This window comes from Rattus rattus, chromosome 12, assembly GCF_011064425.1.
Source record: "Rattus rattus isolate New Zealand chromosome 12, Rrattus_CSIRO_v1, whole genome shotgun sequence".
Classification (NCBI taxonomy): Eukaryota; Metazoa; Chordata; class Mammalia; order Rodentia; family Muridae; genus Rattus; species Rattus rattus.
Genome location: NC_046165.1, coordinates 45,678,854 through 45,694,965, shown reverse-complemented (window position 1 = coordinate 45,694,965; position 16,112 = coordinate 45,678,854). Strand labels below are relative to the sequence as shown.

At 42.0% G+C, this 16,112-nt stretch overlaps 1 protein-coding gene across 3 annotated transcripts in view; it reads right to left on the bottom strand.

Moving 5' to 3' along the window:
• Dgkh (diacylglycerol kinase eta) overlaps window positions 1-16,112 on the bottom strand; it is a 154,437-nt gene that overhangs the window by 29,711 nt on the left and 108,614 nt on the right. For all 3 annotated transcript variants that reach the window (XM_032917856.1, XM_032917857.1, XM_032917859.1), the window contains 5 exons: window positions 11,904-11,988; window positions 8,654-8,739; window positions 5,318-5,417; window positions 2,602-2,872; window positions 1,471-1,578 (listed from right to left, as the gene is read on the bottom strand). In XM_032917856.1, coding sequence (XP_032773747.1) covers window positions 1,471-1,578; window positions 2,602-2,872; window positions 5,318-5,417; window positions 8,654-8,739; window positions 11,904-11,988 — 650 coding nt within the window. The remainder of the gene's footprint in view (window positions 1-1,470; window positions 1,579-2,601; window positions 2,873-5,317; window positions 5,418-8,653; window positions 8,740-11,903; window positions 11,989-16,112) is intronic.

The window sequence follows — 16,112 nt, the reverse complement described above, 5'->3', positions numbered from 1 at the left end:
CCATATATATGCCTGGAGTTCTTACTGCCTACACTACGACACATAAAACCCACTAGTACCCTCCTTCGCGGGTTGAATTTTAAGGGAGAAAATGTAAACTTATGATAAAGAATAGTCTTCTAACAGTTACAGCCAGGCACAAGAGAGAAACATATTAGAACTGAATGCCCTGAAGGTTCAATGACCATCTGGAAAGTGAATATAGGAATTTGCATGCAGACATGTGTGTTGACTATCTGAACTTTACTGAACCTAATTTTGATTCTTCTTGAGAGTTTTTAGTACAATCAAACAAATTTTCTCAAAACAACAATAACAACAACAACAAAAATGATAGAGAAAAGCACTTATGAATCACTGCACAGCAGACACGATTCTGGGCACTTTTGTATAATAAGTCAACCTTCACCACAACCCAATTAAAATAGTATACGATAATCTTCATTTTTACTTAGGAAAGCTACAGAAAAGTGTAAAAAAAATCAGTCCAAGCTTGGAAACAAAATGCTAACGAATTTTAACAAATAGTTCTCTGATATATTATCCTGACTTTTCTTGAGTATATTATAATTATTTTCCTACTACTTCATGTCATTAATATTTAAACTTCTGTCTGTCTTATCCAACAGTAATTGGAAACGTTCACTTATATCATGTGAAATACTAAAAGGACAAATTCATTTCCTATCAAAAGCCAAAAGGCAGGGAGACAGTTAATAATCTTCAAGCAGCAATATAATAATTTCTAGGCAAAAATAATTTGGTACAGACAGAGTTGTAATTAGAAGACTTTTGGGTTTTTTGTCACATGGAGAAGTTTAATGAGAGAAGAGTAGAAGAGAAGAAAGGTGGCCGGCCAATGGCATGTGGGGAGGGGCATGGGGAAGTGGGCAAGAGCAGCGAAGAACAAAGAGCGAGAGGTGGTAAGAGGGGAGGAAGAGCAAGGGTAAGAGAGAGGGTAAGAGCAAGACTTTGGTTTTAAAGCTTAACTTAGCAACAAGCATTGGTCAATTAGCAAAATATAATGCTCTGCTGAATCCTTCAAAGGCCAAGCTTGATGCAGGGAAGGCCAACAACGTTCTTGCAATTTCCCAAGGAACCTGAGAGCAACCCCAGGCTCAAGTTTGGAAGCTTGGGTATTTCTTCTAAGACACTAATCATCTTTAGTCCCATAACACTTAATTTAATGTTGGTCTCTAGATGTCTCTTAGATCTCACAAGGGATATAAGAATACTCGTCAAACTAACTCATCTGTTACCATTATTATTTTAGTGTTCATGAATAACACAAATTGCTCACAGGCCTTTAGAAAAATAGAAATTCAACAGTTCATTTCAAACTTGAAAACTAAATGCAAAGTCGGTTGTAACTGATTTTCAAATGACATCATCACTGATTTCTAAATGACATCATCACTGATTTCTAAATGACATCACTGATTTCCAAGTGATGTCATCATGATTTCTCACCAGATAACGACTCTTTCGTGTCATCCTCTTTAGCTTCATCTGCTTCTGTATCATAGTCAGAAGATGGACTAACTGGTTCACAGGGCTGCACTGTCTGCTCATCCATAACTTTAAGTAGCAAGAAGGGAAACAGACTTGTGTAAGTGGAAACAAAATGAATTCATATAAAGATATGCTTAGGAAAGAAAAACTAAACCAAGTACCAAGAGAAACTGAACATTTACAAAGCAACATTACTTATTAACAAAATTGGGAGTGATGTCTGTGGATACTGGAGAGTCTAAAAACTAAATAAATTTTTTATGGTTACATATTTACTAGACTAAAATTATAGATGAACTTAAATCAAAATACAAAGCCCGGTTACAAGTCACACACCTGGAACTGGATTCCCAACATCAGCCATATTTCAGTCAATTTTCACCTGGCACTAAAATTCTAAGAAGCGTGTACATTACACTCATATAGAAGTTTAAATCTCGGGGCCGCACACGTGGCTCAGTGGCTGAGAGCACAGACTGCTTGCGCTCACGTTGGGTTTCAGAGTCCACAATGGGCAGCTCACAAGTGCCTGCTTCCCCCATCTCAGAGGATCCAGTGCCTTCATGGTACCTATTCTGACACACACACACACACACACACACACACACACACACACACACACACACACACACACACACCCATGCATGCACAGAAGCAAAACTAAAAAGTAAATCTTTTAAAATGCAAAGATTTATATACTATTAACATTTTCTTGATTTTTAAGAAATCAACATTATTATTATTTTATTATCGGCAGCTATAAGATTGATTTTAAGAAGAAAGGCCGATAAAGTAAAAAGATTGAGAATTTTAGACTTGTTCGGTAACTATTTTTCTACTTAAGTTGGGATAGAAATATTACAACTTCATTCACTTCTGAAGTCTTAGTTTACACATCATGGTGACGCACATCTTCACTACTGGAGTTAGACAACGTCTAAGTACGAATTTTCCCTTTAGTGGACTTATCGTCCTCTATCGTGTCACGAGCCTCATTTGTAAATGTGGACCACATCCGAGCACTACGCCCACGGGCTATGCTCGCAGGAGGGATGTCGCGGGCCTCTTCGAAGCTAATTTTGTGTGTACCTTTTCCAGCTTCTTCAATGACTTGCCTCACTGCTTTCTTTAGGCTGTTTGCCCGCAGCATTATTTCCCGGGGCTTCACGGCTTTCTGGGAGGAGGGTTTCCCAATGTCATTCACGAGCTGGTCCTTGCTTTCACCCAAGGACTCCTCGCTGGCCGTCTCGGTGTCTTCTTCAGGGATTGCAGGGCCGACCCCTGGAGGAACTCGACTGGCCTGGGAGTCTGCGTGCAGGGCTTGGAGCAGCTGCTCAAGCTTCTCGTTTAGGACCGAGCACTAAGAAGACAAACAAAATATCAGTGGTGGTGATAAGCGAGTACACAAGTATCAGCAAGGGTGATGGGGAAGAAATTAAAATATATTAGGTTGGTAGATAATGAGATGTATTTTTATGTAAGATAAATCTTTAACCATTGGGAATAAAAACATCAATATTCAAGTAGCTATAGTCTTTTATTCTGTAGACTTTTGTTTTAAATATTTACTGAAGACAGAAAATGATCTGAATGGCTCTTAATGTATAGAACTGCTTGCTATTAGCTGACTGATATACATCTATGACATAAATGACTGAAGCCACTCTTATTGACTCCTACTTCAAAATCGCTAAATGCAGTGTCAGATAGAAAGTCTTAGAACAATTTTTTTGTGTATATGGGAGTTTTGCCTGAATGCATGCACACATACATGAGTGTGTCTGGTGCCCACAGAAGGCAGAAGAGCATCTCAGGTCACCTGGGACAGGTGCTCTGTGATCCATCACGTGGGTGCTTGAAACCAAACCTGGGTCCTCTACAAGAGTAGCAAGTGCTCATAGCCCCTGGGTCATCTCTCCAGCCCCCACAGGTTCAAAGTTTTACAACCTATGAACTGCTTTTCTTCCTTAGAATGCAACCAATACTAAGTTGAAAGATATACAATATTCAAAGCACCAGGCTTTCCTTTAAAGTTATTGACTTAGTGCACACTTTTTAACATCCTAAGTTGCGGGCATAGCTAAGCTGAAGTCCTATTTTGCAAAGAACTGAAGAGTGCCCACAGGACTACTGGGTCCCAGATTATGAAGGAAACTGTCCAGGAATGAGGAGGGGAAAGAGGAGGGCTATAGAGAGACCAGGCACAGAGGTCTTGTTTCTCTCTGCTTGTCTTTTTTCTACAGGAAAAGAAACATTTGGGGACAAAACTGTTACTGCTACCACCAAGGGATGATCACATTAACCACTTCAACCTCCACAGAATTCCTGCCTGTCCTCCTCTACTCTATTTCTCTGTCTCTGACGAGAAGCCAAGCAAAGTCACAGGTGAAGGACTTCTGAGACAGAAGTGTGGCTAAACCAGAGTCCCTGCTGTCTGAAACTCTCCACAGGGAAGGGAATGAGTGAAGCTCGCAAAGGTTTACGTCAATGTTGCTTTCGAAGGTACCTAAGAAGACTGATGGCTTTTACATGTTATCTCCATACTCTGCACCTTTGCTGGAGGTTTCATCAGTGTAAGAGCCCTTTGGTGGAGTCTTTAGTCTTACGGGAAGAATCATAACAAATGGGGGCTCGGGATGGTCAGCAACGTGAGACGTCACATTAACACCCCTCCCTCACCCCCAAGTCTCAGGGATGGAAGATGGCTTAAGGAGGGGCAGAAAACATGTGAGAGTTGGAGCACAGGGAGGAGTGGTGTGGAACGGTGGCCTCCAGGCACGACATGGCTGCTGCACCCATGGACCCACAGCAGCTGTGATTACCCACACAAGCCCTGCCTAAGATCCGCAGCTAAATATTCCAATACTGGGGAGGGGAGGGGTTCAGGAGGTCCCACTCCTCGGCTAACGGATTATTGACAGCTGATGACTTCTGGGGGAGGGAAGCTCATTGGTGGATTTCCCCATTCCCCAGTGGATGACCCCACACCCATGTCCATATGAGTGGCACTAACTGTGGGATAAAAATAATAATTATGCAAGGAAGACCTGAAATTGGAATGGAGAGAAGCTGGTGGGGGGAGAGAGTGGCGGACATGATCAACACAGTGTACATGTAAATAAAACTGTCAATGACTAAATAAAAATTTAAAGGAAAAATTTATTTCTACTTTCTTTCTCTTCCACTTAATCCCCTAGGACAGCAAGAACCTAAGGGACAGAAATCCTTCCCATGCCTTAAGTAAAAAGAGCCTTCTGTGAGCTTTAAAAGTAAAGATGTTGGCTTGTAAAGTCTGGATGCTATTCTTACCTTAGTGTCAGAAAGCTCATAAAGGAGGAAAAAAGGTTGTAAAGGTATGGAAAAAAGGTCACGAAAGACACAGAACTTAAAGGAGAAAAGGACTTGAATCTAATGAATGGAGAGATCCATGATGGGAGGGAACTGGGTCACCAGCGCTTGTTAGACGTGGAAAGCCAGGCCTCACCCCACAGGACCATGGGTTCCCTAGAATCCTGGCACGGCTGGCTGACTGCATGTCCCTTTAAGATGTCAATCACAGAGAAGGGGATCCGAAGACAAAATCTTGGCTTGCTGGATACTTCCAGTGGCACCATAGTGCCACAGTTTAAGGATAACTATAAACTAGAAGGTATTTTCTTAAACCCTCACACCTAAATGAACACCATTGGTTTCTTTTCCTTTTAGGTACTTTGTCAAGAGCACAGCAAGGCAATCTTTACAACACAGCTCGGTGCTCATAATATCAAAAAACAGCTCGCATGCCCTTGGTGTGTGTCCCTCTTACTTTACTGGCCACGGCTTCAGCTACTACTGTATTTTCCAGTGTTCTGTCCTGTGCCTTCTCCACTTTGGCAACAAAGTCCTTCACGGTTTCACAGAGTATCCTTTGGGGAAGAGAAAATGCTCCGTTAGAGCCTGTGTGCTCTCACGTACAAACGTAGTTAAAGGTAAGGAGGAAAACTCAGAATACCTGGGGTCATTTTTACATAGGACCGCACTCCAACAGGGTAATGTATCTTTTTTTTTTCTTTTTTCTTTTTTTCAGAGCTGGGGACCGAACCCAGGGCCTTGCGCTTGCTAGGCAAGTGCTCTACCACTGAGCTAAATCCCCAACCCCCAGGGTAATGTATCTTAGATATATTGATAACTTTTAAGTGAGAAAAAGACAAGTAAGCCTTGCTTTCCATACTTGTAGTAAGGCTGCACCAGACCATCCTCAAATGCTTAAATAAGCCATAAGAACTGTCAGGTCCTTTAAAAATAACGTGGTATCTTCCACAGCTCTTCAGTATCTCCAGGATCTCCAGGATCTACTGACCTACTAGTACATCTTGGTAGCACACTGCTACCTGAAGGACAGAGAGGTTGTGTGTATTGGTTACCAACCGATCAGGCACTTGAATTCAGTTATAGTCTCTGTAAACCCTTCCACCCCCCACTTAAGATAACCAATGCAATAATGCACAACCCTAATTCCATTTAGGTCTCATTAGTGTCAGCAATCCATGGCTGACTTGTTTGTTTCTTTTAATTCCATTTGGTTTCTTTGCAAAAGAAATGGACTAGAAAGAAAAATAATGTGAAATGCATCTGCCTCTCAAAAAGTTGTGCAATAAACAGCCAGCGGAATGGCATATACGGATAGATTAGCTTTGGCAAAAAGTGTACATTGATAGAAACATCTTGAAAGTAAAACATTTCTATCATTGGTATAGTAAGAATTTAAAGAAAAGGAGAAATATGCTCCCCTAGTGGTTTTTCTTCTATTAAGTTCACAATTTTCTCTGATGGGTGAGAAACAGCAGCATCTATAGACCTTAATACTACACAACCAAACTATGTGACAGGCACAGGGCACACACATACGCATCCTCTTATAGTCCGGACTTCCGAACTAGTCGTGCAGGTGCATTATTTCTAACCATTTTCGTTTTCCTTCTTGCTTAGGGGTTAGATCTGCTGGCCATCTAGCCCTCGACCTGCTTCCTGGTGCAGGGATAGAACCCGTGTCTCACGTGTGCTAAGCAAACCCCAGCCACTGAGCTAGAGACACAGTTCTCTTGGAGCTGGCTGGCATTTCACATTCCGGCTTCTGGTCTCTACTTTAAAATTAAAACAGTACGTGTCTATGTGTGCTCGCATGTCATGCATGTATGTGTACCACACTCATTTAGTGTCTGAGGAGACACGTATCAGACCTCCTGGGACTGGAGTTATTAATGGTTGTGAGCTGAGATGTGGGAGCTGGGGACCTAACTAGAGTCCTCCACCAAGAGCAGCAGGCTCTTAAATGCTGAGCCATCACTCCAGCCCCTTAATTTCTAATTTTAAAGCAAATTAAGAGAGCCTAGCTTACCATTGATTAGAGACTCCTTCATGCACTTCCTATATAATTTTCTTCTTTGTTAATGTATAATATACCTTATGCATAATGACATATGATGATGTCAGTTTATTATAACCATTCTTGTGCATGCCCTAACAGAAGATCCTCTGTGAAGTACTCCTCAGAGCAGACACTGCCACTCTCACCAGCTTGTATAACTCCAACCTAGAATTCCACCTTGCCATGACTGTAATGGTTTGCCCTAATTTCCTCCTGGGTTTGTAAAACTGCACATGTCAGAGGGCTGACCACTGCTGTGCTTGTGCTATTGACTCTGAGTGATGGAGCCTTTCAGTCCATCATTGTAGATGGGAAAGGGGCAGGCAAGGTTTCCTACCTCAATTCCCCCACATCTCTGAGGTGGAGAGAGGCTGAGGGAACAGCCTGGTTCTATGTATCACAGCCTTGTGTCCACAGGGCTGATGACTGATGTTCAAATCAAGGGAGTGCTTGATGCTCAAATTATGGAAATAATCAGAAGCGTTCTGCCTTATGGCCCTATGGTTCCACATTACAAAAGGAATATAGGACATTTATATTCTGGAGGAAAAAAATCTAAGTAGTGAATTTAGGGTAGTAAAATATGTACTTCAGGTGGGCCAGGTGGTGTGGGTCTGGAATTTTATCTAGTTGATGCAGGAGGATTCTAGGTTCCAAGACTGCCTGGAATACAGTGAGTTCAAGGAGGTGTCCTACTGAGCTTTCCTCGGACACACATTTAATTCATAGATCAAGGCTGGCAAATATCTGCTGAGGCCAGGGCACTAACAAGAGGGTTGAACCCAGGACAAGAGAGACAAGAATTGCTGAGGGCTGAGTGGTCTGAAAGCACATTTCTGTATGCAACACAACTCATTAAGCAAACACAGACCAGCCAGTACCCATCTCTGCCTCAAGCACAGTGGTCTACAGCCTGAAGCCATTTCCCCTTCCTGTCGGTCAGTGCTGTTTCCTGTTCGCTGAGGATGCATCCTCAAAAGCAGCTGTCACTCCATTTGTTCTTCTGATATAGGTGCATGTGATTTATAATGACTTTTTGTGATTCTTCTTCATTACAAATTAAGTATGTGATAATCAAAACGTGTGTTTTCCTTCTGGTTTTCCACACCCCATTCTTCCATCCTCTCTCTTTACTTCCTTCGTGACAGCACTGTGTTCACCGAGCAGGATCGTCAAGGGCATTCCTTTGTTTAGGAGTGGAAACTTGAGCTAGCAGAAGCGAGCTGACCTCCTTGCCATGCAAGTAAGGGATACTTCAGAAGTACATTTGAGATCCCACATTCGGGTAACATCGGGAGGCTTAGGAATTAAGTAAAATCTGATGGCTTTGATAAATTATAATTATGGATTTTAAACACACCAAGAGATGCCATTTTGGAGGATCTCACTATTTTCCCTTGGGTGATGCAAACAGTTGCTAAATAAAAAGACATATGTATGAGAAAGAATAAATTATAATGAGGTAGGACTTCCGTGTTATAATTGATCATTGATAATTTGCAAATAGACATTTAAATTCTAAGCACTTTTTAATACTTTTATTATTAGAATGGTTCAAAATAAGCAGCAAAATATATTCTCTTTAGACTCCATGCAGATGCTAACATGACGAAAACTCCAGTTCAGATTATTATCTAAGAAAAATCGTCAGGAATGGTGTCACTGTCAGGAAATACCTTTCCTCTCATGTTCTCATGTAACTAAGTACCTTTTCACTTCAGCCCCACAACTCACTTGGCAGACGATATGACCACCGCACGTTCGTCGGAATTGAGGATTTTCGTAAGGTGATTTGCAACAGAGTCTTCATAAATTGTCATCTGGAAAAGAAAACCCTAAACTATATGATTGCTGTTGGTGTCTATACAACCCAGTCATGATTGCTTCAGAAATGCATGCTTCATGACACTTGGAAAACAGGGCAAAGGCTGTCGTGAAAAATTATGCAAAACGAAAATTTCCCTGACTCCCATTTTTAGAACCTGGAGTTCTTTATATGCTTAGGAAATCCAATTAATGTTCCATTGTGCTTTTTTAAAATTACATATGAGTGACTTATATATAAATATAGTATGACTGAAAGAAGTAGTATTTAAAATAAGTACACTAAAAGCCAGGTCAGCACGTACAGAACATCGGAAGAACACTAGAAATGCAGGTAGAATAGCCCGGTGCCTGACAATCAGTTCCTCACATATCTGCAGAACGCAAACTGAAACCACACGCACAATGGCTAAAATGCAAACAGCAGCTAGTGGAGCCTGCCAACAGCACAGGGGATGGAAATACAAATCTCTCCTACATAAAAGCTGACGGTCCTAGGAAGCTGCTGGACAATGTCCGTTAGACCTGAACACAGGCCCACACTAGAGGACCGAGAAACAAGTTCTACACACACACCCCAAAGAAACGGACGTGTGTTCCCCAAAAGACATGGGCTGGGTGGGATGCTCACACAGTGTCGGATGCAGTGCATTTGTTCCATGGAAACATTACAGGGCACTGGGAAGGAGTGAGCTCCAATTACACAACCGCCCAGATGCATCCGACAAGCCTGATACTGGGTAGATGGATCCAAAGCAAAAATACATGCAGAATGATCTCCATTATATAATCTACTTTTCCATCCTCCTAAACCAGAGTCTAGGCTGGTAGAGTGAGGAGTGGTCATCCGTGAGAAATGTGTGGCGGTGCTTACAAGGGCAGGAGAGGGGCTTATCAGGCACTTCATGCTGTCCTGTGGTTTGGGTGTTTGTTACATAGGTTTGACTAATTATAAAAATGTCCCGAGCTATACATCTAAGATACGCATATTTTTCTGTCTATATACTATACCTGTCACAAAAGGCTTTTAAAAATGCGATTGGGTAGCCAAATAATGTTGTACACAACCATAAAATTATGTAAATAAATACCTCTTAGACCAGTGGTTCTCCACCTTCCTAATGTTGCGACATTAGGAAGTTTAATACAGTTCTTCATGCTAAATGACCCCCCAACTACAAATTTACTTTCTTGCCAAATCATAACTTCAATTTTGCTATTGTTATGAGTCATAATGTAAATATCTGATCTGCAGGATATCTGACCCTATGAGGTCATAACCCATAGGGTGAGAACTGCTGTCTTGAGACAGTGAAACACATGGCATTGCCCAATGCCCTCCATCTCCTCTTCAACTGGACTGAACCCTTAACATCCTATCAAAAGAACACAGCTTCACGATGTATAAAAGCATGCACACTACTTAACAGCCTCACGTACAGTCTCTGTTAAATGTTTTCTTCATATGCATTCCATGTCATAAACTTGGGATTTCCCAATAGAAATGATGGCCCCGTTCAAGCCGGTCAGTTTCCAGTGTGTGCTCGCCTTGCCCCGGCTTCTTTTCACCCCAAGTCTATTCACACACGCCTGGAGTTTCAGTGACTAGTCTCCTCCACAGTGCCATTCTCACTGGCATCTTCCCAAAGAAGTCTCATTTTAAGTTTATGGTCAAATCCACCAGTAGCTAATTTTCAATGTCTACCTCATCTCCTTCAAGTGCAGACCACACCTGGAGAAGCAATTCCACACCAGAGTAGCTATGTGTCTGCCCATCCAATCTCTTGGCTTGACTACAAGAACCGCTTTCTTTAAAGATCAGGACAATGGAAATGCGTCCTTGAAAATGCAAAACGGATCGATATTCTTCAGAGACGAGCTTATTCTGTTCACTGCGGGGTGGGTAGCATATGGGATGGCCCCTAATGCTATGAAGGAATGCATTCATTCATGTCATTGATTAATTTATTAATTACTGTAATTTAATTAGTGCTGCCTGAAGTTTGTGTTTATTTGTTCATTAAGGATAATTATAGATAAAAGCACACCTCTCTCTGAGGAAGAAGATACTTCTTATTTCAAAGGACATAATTTACAGATGCCACAGTTTAATCTACTACAGTGTCACTTAGCAGGGTCATCACTTCCTCTCCTCATTTTGGGAAAAAAATTAGTGACTAATGAAAAGTGTTACCGAGAAGACTGGCCTCCAGAAAAACAGGCTCTACAGGCCTATTCAGATAGAATTACATAACCGAGAGTTTTTCTGGAAATTAAACAGTAAACACATTAACCTCGGCAGTCTCGTCTCCTCAGGTGATGGGCCTGTGTTTTCCATTTCATACGACTCTATTACTTTTTCATATTTTAGAACTTTTAAAATATTTTCCTATCTGAAAAATACACCAATCTTTCTCTAAGAATGCCCCTGTTTCAGCTTTGACAAGATAATAATTTTTCCCAACGGCAAAACAAAGATTTCAGCTCTAAAGAGGTGAAAAATAGGCTGCGGTAGATCAAAGGGCCTTAGTGAGTCAGAGCGAATCTCCTGGAAGCTAGATGGGCTTATATTTCCACTGCTCTGGGGTTTAAACATGTCTGAAGATGTTAGACATTTGTGTCAGCAGCAGCGATAGAGGGGAGTGAGCAGTGCTTCTTCCTTTGCTTGCCCAGGATCAATGGGCTTAACGTCCCTTCAGAGAGCAGGCAAGTGGGAAGAGAGATACTGCATGATCTTCCAGTCATGAGTACTGGAACATGAGTGGGAGGGGCTTAGCGGAGCTGGGGGGACACCTCATAATCAAGCAGCCACTCATGACCCATGCAGAAGATGAGTGAGCCTTCACTAGAGGCTGCTATCTGCTGGCCTCCAGGGTCATAAGAACAGGACCTTGCATGTCTGATGCCATGTATACACCTGGACCATCAACTCCTCAGAGTACCAGGGCCCATGTTACAAACTGGTAAGATGCAGGAAGGTCGGTGACTTAGGGTCATGGTCACAGAAGGACTCTAACTTTGATCCTCATAATCCTTTGCTTTGGGAGAGAAGACTAGAGGCAGGCAGTGACACTATGAAACAAGCATGTCACCACTGCCCTCTCCCCCGTCCCCAAGATAGCCCATTTCAAACAGTCAGTAGACAAAAGATTAGTCTTACATAGAATTCTTCAGTCGCTTCTGCAGGCTCAGGAAGTACAGATGCCTTTGCTGGCAATTTGAGTTCATAGGTCATTATACTCCACCTGATGGGAGAAAATCCTTTGGTCTAAAACTTAAATCTTTAAATTAAAACTTTAAATCTTAATAAACTTTCCCGTCACAAACAAACATACACACACACTCACACATACATACATACGTACATTTATGGCATATAGTTTTAGTCTATCTTAAATGGAGGATGGGACAGAGACAAAATAATCCCAGAAAACATTGGATTCATACATAGCTTATGATTTCCATTCTACCATTCTCTTTCCAGTTAGAAATATCCAAACACCAGGTCACAGAAGGAAATGCTAGCCACGGTATGTCTTACTACTCTAGACGCAATGCAGCGTAGCTCTTTATTTTCTTGTCCACCTTCTAGATAAGGCTTATTGTAAAGTACTAACTAGGTTATGTCTTGTGCATGAGCTGAAACCCAGAATTCTAACACATAATGTCCTAGATTAAATAAATGCCTGTTACCTATGAAAAGAAAACACTTCTCCTTCAGCAACTGCTCCTGGCAAAAGAGATATGAGAGAGAGAGAGAGAGAGAGAGAGAGAGAGAGAGAGAGAGAGAGAGAACGTGTGTATGTATGTGCATGTGTGTGTGAGTTTGTGTGAGTGTGTGTGTGTGAGTGTGTGTGCGTATACCTATGCAAGTGTATGTGTGTGCGTGTATGTGTGAATGGGAACATGTATGTATGTATGTGATGAAAATGAGGTAAACACTCCTTAAGAAAGAGTAATTTAAACATGAGATGAAAGGAAATTATTTACAGAAATAATACTTAATTCAAGAAAACTTATTCCAATTATCAGTAAGTAATTATTATGCATTACTAAGTGGTAATTCCAAATGTTGAATCGTTTGAAAAAGCCATCAATGGGATAATTCCAGATTAATATTTAAAACAATTTCCAAATTTGGAGACAATAAGGGGGCAGGACATTATTATAGTCTAACAAGATGAGAGAGAAGGATTTCTTATAGATTAAAAAAAAAAGGCATTATAAAAGCAACATCATGGGGTTGGGGATTTAGCTCAGTGGTAGAGCGCTTGCCTAGCAAGTGCAAGGCCCTGGGTTCCATCCTCCGCTATGGAAAAAAATAAATAAAAAATAAAAGCAACATTACAACACATACAAGAATTTTATAAAAATCACACATAGCCAATGATCTAACCTTCAGGCAAACCCCATTAAACATTAACCCCATTAACTCAGTAAACAGGGCCTAGTGTATCATTCAGACTAATGAGAGTAAGTCTTCACATAAAACCCAAACTTCCCCAATAGGCATTTATCACTTAGACTACGTGAACTCAGCAGTTACTGTAGCTACTGTTCAACTCTCCATCCACACAGACTGGCTTCATAGCTACAACAGCTGCTGTGAAAGCATGAGGACTAGAGTTCAGATCCCCAGAGCCCATGTCAGCGCAGGGGAGGAATGCTGGCCTGCTTACAGTACCACAGGAAGAAGACAGGAGCTGGTTAGTGAGAGTAGCCATCTCAGCTAGCTCAGGGTTTAAATGGGAGACCCCGCCTCAATGAATAAGAAATCAGAATGATTCCAACAAGTTCAGACTTCCACATACATGTGCAAATACATGTGTACACTCGTGTGTGCACACACATAACCAAAATAAGAAGACATTACAAATATGATTGTATGTATGTAATTTTCCATCCATTACTCAACATATATATGTGTGTATATATATACATATATATAACATGTATATACACAAACACATATTTATATGCTGAATATCTATCTCAAAGCAAAGGAATAGCAGGGTCTGCATACACAGAGTCAACAGGCTTCCAAATGAGGAGCATGGGCTAGCACAGAAATTAGAGATCACACAAACACCCAAGAAAGAGAAAACTGCAACTAGAAATGTAAAAGCCAACCTTCTGGGGCTGGGGATTTAGCTCAGTGGTAGAGCAATTGCCTAGCAAGTACAAGGCCCTGGGTTCAGTCCTCAGCTCTGAGGGGGAAAGTAAAAATACAAAATAACAAAAAGACCAAAACAAACAAAACCAAAACAAGGTAGCAACCTTCTTATAGCTGAACTACTTCTCTAGTCAAAAGACAAGAAGTGGGAAAGGATTCCACCTAAAAAAACCTTACCTCCCATGCTGCATCTCCTCCCTGGATAGAGAATTCCCAGGGAACAGGAGAGCGGCCGCTACAAGAGAGGGTTGAGTTGGTCAGGGCTTCTCTGGTGCTTGTGTGCTTTGAGGGAGAGACTGAATCCATACTGGAAGTCTGAGCCTAGACCCTGTTAAAACACCAGGCCCACTGCTGGCAGCCCTACTGCTGGCTGCCCACTGCTTGTTGGCTGAGTGACTTTGATGGTGTCAAGAACAGAGAGGGAGAGGTTCGCTCACTTGGGGGACTGTAGTGGCTGCAACACAAAATGAGTGCTACAGAATGCCAGGCAAGCAGCCAGAGTTCTTTCTACTCTTCCTGTCTCCAGAAGCCCTGGTCTGATCTTGGTAAAATAGTCATAACGACACTGTTATGAACCAAGTCACAGCGCGGCTATAAAGATCAAGTAAGTATTATTCAAAAGTATAAATAACACAACTACTGAATTGACTTTTCATCCCCACCTTATGGGGCTAGGGTCACCTGTTTTTCACAAACAGTAAAGCCGCAAAGAAAACAAAATGATTCTAATAAAGACCTTTAACCTGCTGTTTTTGGCGCACCAGGAGATGTCGGGGAGTCGGACCACGGGGTGCTATTTCTCAGCTAGCCACTTGGGGGAGTGAATCTCTGGAAAGCATTTCCTAGGCTGCAGCAGGACAGCCCTTTAATTCTGTCTCAAAAGGACGCATTTGAAATACTGTGTTGGGGCTGCTAAGAGGGCTCCAGAGTAAAGGCTTTGCCACTCACTAAGCCTGATGGACGGAATTAGATCCCCAAAAACCACATGGTTCAAGGAGAGAACTGAGCGTCAAAAGACCTCCAAGTGTTCAACGTGACAAACGCAGGAACACCCACATGATTAAATATTTAAAAAGCCTGAGCAAATACTCTGTGTTGTTTGGGAAGCAAAGCCCCGAATCATTTAGGAAATTACTTATAGGTGTGTTCTCCCCACCCTCAAAACTGATTTTATTTCATTCAAACCCTCCCTTACCCTCTGCTTTACTAAGGTAAAAACTGTTGAATACCGTGTTTACGATCTACAACTGCTGTCTTAACATACATAAGTCCCGAGAAGTAACCGGGACACCTGAGCTAGTTAACTTACCCATCACTTTTCCTTTCTGTCTCTGTATGTGAATACAAGAAGTAAGTGTGAGTGTGTGCGTGTGAGTGTGTGCGTGTTCAAGTATGCATTGTGCCACAGCCTGTGTGTAGACGGAGAGCTAAGGAGAATTTGGTTGTTGGTTCTTTTTTCCCACCTTGTTTGTGATTGGATCTTGTTTGCAGCTTATATGTCAGGAGAGGTAGCCTGGAAACATCCGGGAACTCTCCGCCTCCATCCTCCCATTTTGCCAGAAGGAGATGTTGTATTACAGACGTGCTACTGCACCCAGCTTTGAATGGGCTCTGGCGAACCAAACTCAGGCTTAACAGCAGGAGCACCGAGCCACTTCCCAGCACCACTGCTTTTTATCCCCCCAGTCTATCGTTCCTCCCTCCCTCTCTTTCTTCCTTCTTTCCCTTCCTTCCTTCCTTCCTTCCTTTCCTTCCTTCTTAGCCGTGGAGATTCTGAATAGACCTCCAGCCCAGATTAAAAAGCATTATGGCCCAACTGAGTATCCCCATCATGCCATTTTGGATCCATACAGGCTAAGGTTCTGCCATCCAGGTCTATTTTCAATATGCTGTCACAGAGGAGTCAAGCACTACAGTGTGACAGACAAGGTCACCACATCTGAGGCTGGCTCTCATCTAAGGATAATTGCATTTTGACTGGTGGCTCCCTGATGTTTTCAGGGAGAGCCCCACAGATGGCTAATCCTATCAAAGTTGTTTTGATTCATGAAAGCTCAAGTCTGTAATGATATTTTGCTATCTGACTTGTACTCTTGGGGTGGGGCAATTACGACTTATTGAATCTTGTTGTTCCCTTAACCCAAATTCTAAATGCCTTCACCACAAGCAGTTAGGCTGCAAACACTATGATTTCTG